The sequence below is a fragment of the Sinocyclocheilus grahami genome, unplaced genomic scaffold (genome assembly GCF_001515645.1).
Source record: "Sinocyclocheilus grahami isolate Dianchi unplaced genomic scaffold, SAMN03320097.WGS_v1.1 scaffold1675.1, whole genome shotgun sequence".
Lineage (NCBI taxonomy): Eukaryota > Metazoa > Chordata > Actinopteri > Cypriniformes > Cyprinidae > Sinocyclocheilus > Sinocyclocheilus grahami.
The window spans coordinates 157162-163977 of NW_015506854.1; the positions used below are offsets into that span (position 1 = coordinate 157162).

General features: G+C 41.0%; 1 protein-coding gene across 1 annotated transcript; it reads right to left on the reverse strand.

The window, feature by feature from the left end:
- Positions 1-2779: 2779 nt before the first annotated feature.
- LOC107571970 (kelch-like protein 33) lies at positions 2780-5758 on the reverse strand. The gene is made up of 4 exons (XM_016258371.1): positions 4996-5758; positions 3888-4827; positions 3629-3799; positions 2780-3355 (listed from the first exon to the last, which is right to left on the reverse strand). Exons 1-4 carry the CDS (start codon positions 5669-5671, stop codon positions 2833-2835), a joined length of 2310 nt encoding a protein of 769 aa, XP_016113857.1. The 5' UTR covers positions 5672-5758; the 3' UTR covers positions 2780-2832.
- Between the last annotated feature and the right edge of the window lie 1058 nt (positions 5759-6816).

The following is a 6816-nucleotide window of genomic DNA, read 5'->3' on the forward strand; positions in this document are numbered from 1 at the left end:
GCACGACACGATTTGTGTCTTCATACGAATATAATTCTGGCGAGAGAAACGACCAAATGGCCAACAGAGCTGGATGTTGGCAAGGAGGTTCACATGAGGCTGTGGATCAGATCTTGGATCTTTGTGGATCGACGCTACAACTATTCTTGAACTTAAATGTGTGTTGGCAGTGTGTGTACACAAAGACCCAATAATCATAAAAATCCATCCAGTGCTTTTTTTTTAAAATCCCCACATATCATAAGCACTTTCTCAGATCAAGCCGTTCACAGATTCTTGGCAAAGTGATGTCACTTTGCACAGGCCCCTCCCACGGCTGTTGACGGACACGACCGTTTTATCATAGACCTGCCCTGAGTGAGCTGTAAACAGCCTGCCATTGTTTCGACACCTAAAGGTGTTTTGTTGTTGGATGTAAGAATGAACATAGCAGTCGTCATTTACTCCCAGCATCTGAGATGCAGTGGATCACTTTTGTTTTTGAAGGGAGTGCGCCCCCCGATCTACCTAAATGCATTTATATCTGCACAAATCATTTTACTCTAGACTGCTTTCTGAACAAGGAACGATTCAAGGCAGGTTTTGCTAAAAAGTTGAAACTCAAGGATGGATCAGTACCCACTGTTCATAATCCAGCTGCACCTCCAGAAGTAAGTCTCTCATTTTATATGTGAACAGAGCTGTTTTTGCCAAGGTAAAAAGGGTGTTGTTTTACACTACTTTTGAGGAATTTTAACCAAAATATGTTGCAGACATTTCATGAAGACCCTAAAGAATCATACCAACTTGTGGAAAATGGGCATCCGATGTCACTGAACACTGCTAACAATGAACTCGCAGAGCAGAAAAGCTTGATTCAGGAGCTGCAGAAACAGATCTCTGGTTTGATTTACATTTCGATGCATGAGTTATTATGAGTTTGAAACCACATAGAAAAGTTTTGCAACCACTTTATCATTTGGCATCACATTTTCTAGTTTTATTTATTGACTGCTTAAAGTAAACTAACCTTTTTTCCGTTCACAGAGAGTCCTAAAGTGGCATTTACTGCATCCATGTCAGCTACAGAGAGTACAAACCGAGGGCCTTTTAGTACAGAGACCAAGCTCATCTTTGATTAAGTCCTAACCAACATTGGCAATGCATATGACCCAATCACAGGTTGCTGCATATTCAATTTGACATTTTGTGATTAAAAAAAAAAGTCATAATTTTTCATAATTGTATTTTTAAACACTGTTTAATTTGTAGTATTGAGATCCTTGCTTTTCTCTGTTGCAGGAGTCTTCACAGCACCGGTTAAAGGTGTGTATTACTTCAGGTACTCAGGCTCCGTGTTTTCCTCCCATTATATGAGTCTGAGCATCTTTAAAGGCACGACACGATTTGTGTCTTCATACGAATATAATTCTGGCGAGAGAAACGACCAAATGGCCAACAGAGCTGGATGTTGGCAAGGAGGTTCACATGAGGCTGTGGATCAGATCTTGGATCTTTGTGGATCGACGCTACAACTATTCCACTTTCACAGGCTACCTGCTTTACCCACTGGATTCTACTTCTGTATAATTTATCTGTGTGCGTTATTTTGTAAAATTTCAGAAAGAACTGTTTAACAGTGCTGAAAATATATCATGTTTCTTTACTGTGTTAATCGTGCATAAATGTAATTAAAAAGTCCCTATTTCAGATATACAGACAAAAACCAGAGTTCCCTCTTTACTCTTCTATGGAACATTGATTTTCATTCAGGCACATCACTTGGCTATCCAAATGGGGACTTGTCATAGACTTCTATTGTTTTATATAAAGTTTTTATTTTTTATTTTATTTTTCTCAATTGAATATGTTCCTAGGTGGCAACTTCACGATGGCAGCCTAACAAATCCACACACACAAAACACCAGTCAAATAAATATTCTGGGTTAAATAAAAACTAAGCTTGATTGACAGTATCTGTGACACATAGAAAGTAAGTTTGATCTTCAGTTTGTAAAAATGAAAAACATGTTGACAACAATGCACTTAAATTAATGCACAAAGTAGAAATAAACAAGTTTCCTTTGTTTGACTTTATTCAAGGATCAATCTACAAAACAAATATAAAATCTGGCATAAAACTTCAGAGAATTTAATATTTGTCTAACAAATAAAGTGATCAACAAAATTGAAAAGGAAAGATTTTTGATGCCAAATCATTGATAATTTGTTTCCAGGAATGTGTCATTGCTATGTGCATAACTGACATTTCAAAGTGCTTTTATTTAAAAAAGGCCTATGTGACGTTGGAATAATGCCATAATGTCAGTAATATAGCCAGACTTTCAATGGGTTGTACATTCCCTTGCAAATCGCCTGTTCAAATAATTTCTGAAAACGTCTTTTGCCCCAAGTTGAAATTCAGCTCAGAGTTTCCATCCTCATGTTTTAATTTGAAGATGTTTTTTTTTTTTTATGTTGTAGATAATGTACAATGCAGTAACTAAGGACACTGCATTGTATTCAAGGTATTCACCTCTTATTGTCTAAGATGAGCAGGTATGGGCAGCACACAGGCAGCTATGTATGTGTTTGAGCCTGGTGTTATGCTCATGTTCTCCCAGCGTTCTGTTGCAGGATCATAGCGATGCACTGTTTTGGTATCACTGTAGTCTTCCTGGCAGTAGCCTCCGATTACGTAGACCTTCCCCTCTAAGACCGCTGATGCTGACCCAACATGAGGCACTGGGAATGGTATAATGGCACTCCAGGAGTTGGCCACAGGGTCTATGTTGTAGATAATGTACAATGCAGTAACTAAGGACACTGCATTGTATTCAAGGTATTCACCTCTTATTGTCTAAGATGAGCAGGTATGGGCAGCACACAGGCAGCCATGTATGTGTTTGAGCCTGGTGTTATGCTCATGTTCTCCCAGCGTTCTGTTGCAGGATCATAGCGATGCACTGTTTTGGTATCACTGTAGTCTTCCTGGCAGTAGCCTCCGATTACGTAGACCTTCCCCTCTAAGACCGCTGATGCTGACCCAACATGAGGCACTGGGAATGGTATAATGGCACTCCAGGAGTTGGCCACAGGGTCATAGAACTCACAGGCTAATTGATCTACCAGATGGCCATCAGCATCGCACGAAACCCCTCCCGCCACGTACAGACGGTCACCTAGGGTCTCCATGCAGTGAAGGGCTCTGTCATGTGTCATCCCAGCCATGTAAGTGGATCCTCGTTCTGGGTGGTAAAGGGTCATGGTCGACAGGCATTGGTACTGGCTGTTAAAGCCTCCCGATAGGAAGATTGTGCCATTCCATACACTGGCCGCATGACAGCATAGAGCTTGGTCTAATGGGCGGACAAAACTGGAGTAGGAGAGAATGAAACAGAAAGGCTTTTCATTTGAACAAAAATATGGTGCCTAATCTGACTATGGTTCAAAAGCAAATCAAAGTTTAGGGTAAGGGTTTGATCTGGTGTTTGGGTCTTAAACAACATTCAGACACATGGGTAGTTTTTGGCCAATTATTACTTTCTAGAAACGTTGTTCCAATAACAGCTGATATTGATCATGCATGCTTAGATTCTTCCTGAAATTTTCAAATGCATTTCTTGTGCTACTAATTTACTCTACTAACCTCCAATAATTTGTGTTGGGGCAGTAAACCTCAACAGTCTCCATATTGACCTCTGAGTCCCTCTCTCCACCAATAGCATACATTTTACCATTTAGGACCACTAGAGTGAAGCTGCCTCTTCTCTCGTGCATATCGGTCAACCTTTGCCAAGTGTTTTGAATGGGATCGTACCTAATTCAAAGATTGAACAAGAGGTCCACAGTATGAGAAGGCAACCCTGGACAAGGTCAAATAGATGAGTCTTCATGTTACGTCTTACCTGTAGGTGCAATTCATGGTATCAGCTTTGCCGTAATAATGCCGTCCGCCAACTACATAAAGCTTGCCCCTCATTACCCCAACTCCATGACTGAATCTTGGTTTCTCAGGTAAAGTTCCCAGCATTCTCCACTCTACTTTCTTCACCAATCCAACATGGTTCTGCAAGGAATTGCTAAACCACATTTCCCTACAGGGTCTACGTTTGTCAAAATTATCAGTGATCCTCTCGCCCCCAACAAGGACTAGAGTGTCTTTAGGCATATAGGCCCTGAAATTGGACTGAACATCTGAAGAACTGGAACAGAACTCCTCAAGGAGAGAATCGTATAGTTTTTTGGCGCCAATTCTCGGCCAAGACATTATGGACTTGACTTCTTTGAATTCCTTAAAGGTCATTAAGGGAAACTGGACAGTACCCATCAGCTCCCTGGCAAGTTTCACCCGTTGTCTGGGAAAGGCTTCGATCCAAGACATGACTGCTCTGAATACGGGCAACTCTGAGGGAACGCAGAGAGAATCACTTTGAAGGTACTTCTTCAGTTTCTCTACAGGAAGATCTTGAAACTTTGGAGTGACGGACACATCTTTAAAGTGCCTCAAGACATAGTCATTGGCCAGTGCAAGTAAGTCCACCATTCCATAGGACTCTGCGAAAGATGCAACATCCAGGCAGCTGTAAGCATCTATTTCTTGTTGCAGGAAGTTAAGGCATAGTGAGAAGGCAGTCTGAAACTGTAATTGAAGAGATGTACAGGTGAGATCAAACACACAGCCCCATCTGAGCGCAAGAGCCCCGCTGTAGGTGTAGTGCAGGAGGGCTTCAAACTTGGCAGCCGCCACTAGCAGCAGAGACACCAATTCCTGTCGGCTCTCCTTCATACCGCTGGTAAACATGCCTCTAAAGTAGTCGCTGCTGGCAGCCAGGAGTGCCCGGTGAGCTTCACAAAGGTGGGACATAAATAAAACATTACAAGCAGTTCTGCAAATGCAGAAAGCATCTAATTAATACTTTGAGCTAGAGAAGTATAAATGTATATGATATGGAGACAGCATTTAGCTTCATGCATAGGAAACTCAAACATTTGCCATATTTCCAAGTGTCTTACCATGAAACACTCTTCCTTCCACTTCAAGATCCACATCACATCCCATTCTCTGTGTCCACAACTGTCTGATATGCTGGAGACTAATTTTCATATGTTCCACAGCAGAAATCTCTTTTCTGTTCACTTTCTTCCCTCTTGCCTCATCCTCTTCTCTCTCTCCCTTCTCTTTGCAGAGTTCCAGAATTCTTGGAGCTTCCAGGCTGACCGCTGCAGACCAAATCTGTTCTATATTTCCTTTGTTCAGAATGCCGATGTTCCCTGTATAGGCGAACTCCACCACTGCTGCCAACCCAGAACCATGAACCTCAGGAGCCAAACACAAGGAGATAAACTGCTCTTGTTTGGGCTTCTGTCTGAGTCTGGTCTGAATAAGGTAACTGATCGCAGCCAAGACAAAGGAATGGACCTGGAACTGGTATCCATCCTCTGTGAAGAGGGTCAAGTCAATGAGGACCGAATGCAACATCATGTTCTCCAGAGCCTGGAAGACCACACCTGGGTAAGCTGGATCAGAGTATAGCTTCTTGGGATAAATGTCACAATCCTCATCTTCAGAATCTTCCGAACTGCTACTTCCATCATATTCATCATCATCATCATCATCATCATCATCATCTTCCTCCTCCTCCTCTAACTCTTGATTTATCAGTTCCTGTTCAGAGCTGGAGTCCGTCATGTGCTGCTCTTTATCTCTAAATGTTAAACCTCCAAAGGTTAAGTCTTTTTCAGAACCACCAATGTCATCAGTACTGATGGAGGCAGTAGCAAAACAGTCATTTTCAATATCATTGTTGTATTTATCGTAATCTTTATCAGTGCTTTTATTATTGTGTCCACACACAGCAGCTAAGCTGTCAACATGTGCATAAGTAACAGCTAAATTCTTTATATGTTCTTCATTGCCATTAATGTCCACATGTATATTACATCCACTCTTGTCATCATTGACTTTATAAGTATTTGTAAGTGAAGCAACTAAACCTTCACTGTTTCCAGACATAGATGGTAAACTATTATTATATTCTTCATCATTATTTTTGTCATCTTTTTTGTCAGCATCCTCTTTATCACTTTTTGTGGATGCAGGAAATAAACCATCACTGTTTTCAGGCATAACAGAAAAACGAATACTAAATTCATCTTCGTCATGTTCATTGGCATCCTCTTCATCACTGATTGTATCATTATTTATAATTGCAGGGACTAAACCCTCACTTTTTGCAGATGCAACAGGTAAACTAACGCTATACTCTTTTTTATCATACTTATCACTATCATCACTAACATAATTTGTAAACACATCCACTAAGTAATCATTGTTGCTAACAGGAAAACTATTACTGCGTACTGCATCAATATTATTGTTGTTGTCATATTTTTTGGCATCCTCTTCATCACTGGCTTTATCATTATTAGTATACATAGCAAAAACGCTGTCACTGTTTGCAGGCATGAAAGGAAAACTAACACTACATCCTTCGTTGTCATCAACATCCTTCTCACTTTCCCGTGCATCTACTTGCAGCTCCTTTGTATCCTTTTCTTCTGTCCGTTCATCTTCCTCTCCTGGATTATTCTCATCCTCCACTTCTTCCCCCGCATCCATGCATCCATTGTCACTGCTCAAGTTTTCATCCTCTCTTGATCTTCTCCACTCTCTCTGAAGACACTGCTGATCTATTGCCATTGTGTCTTCAGGTTACTGTCAAGAGCAAATCTTCAAAACGCTCCCTTCTGTTCAAAAGCCAGGACATGTTCCATCAAATCTGTTTCCTAACTTGTGTTGGATCTCTCTGTTGATGTGGGATCATGTACTGTAGT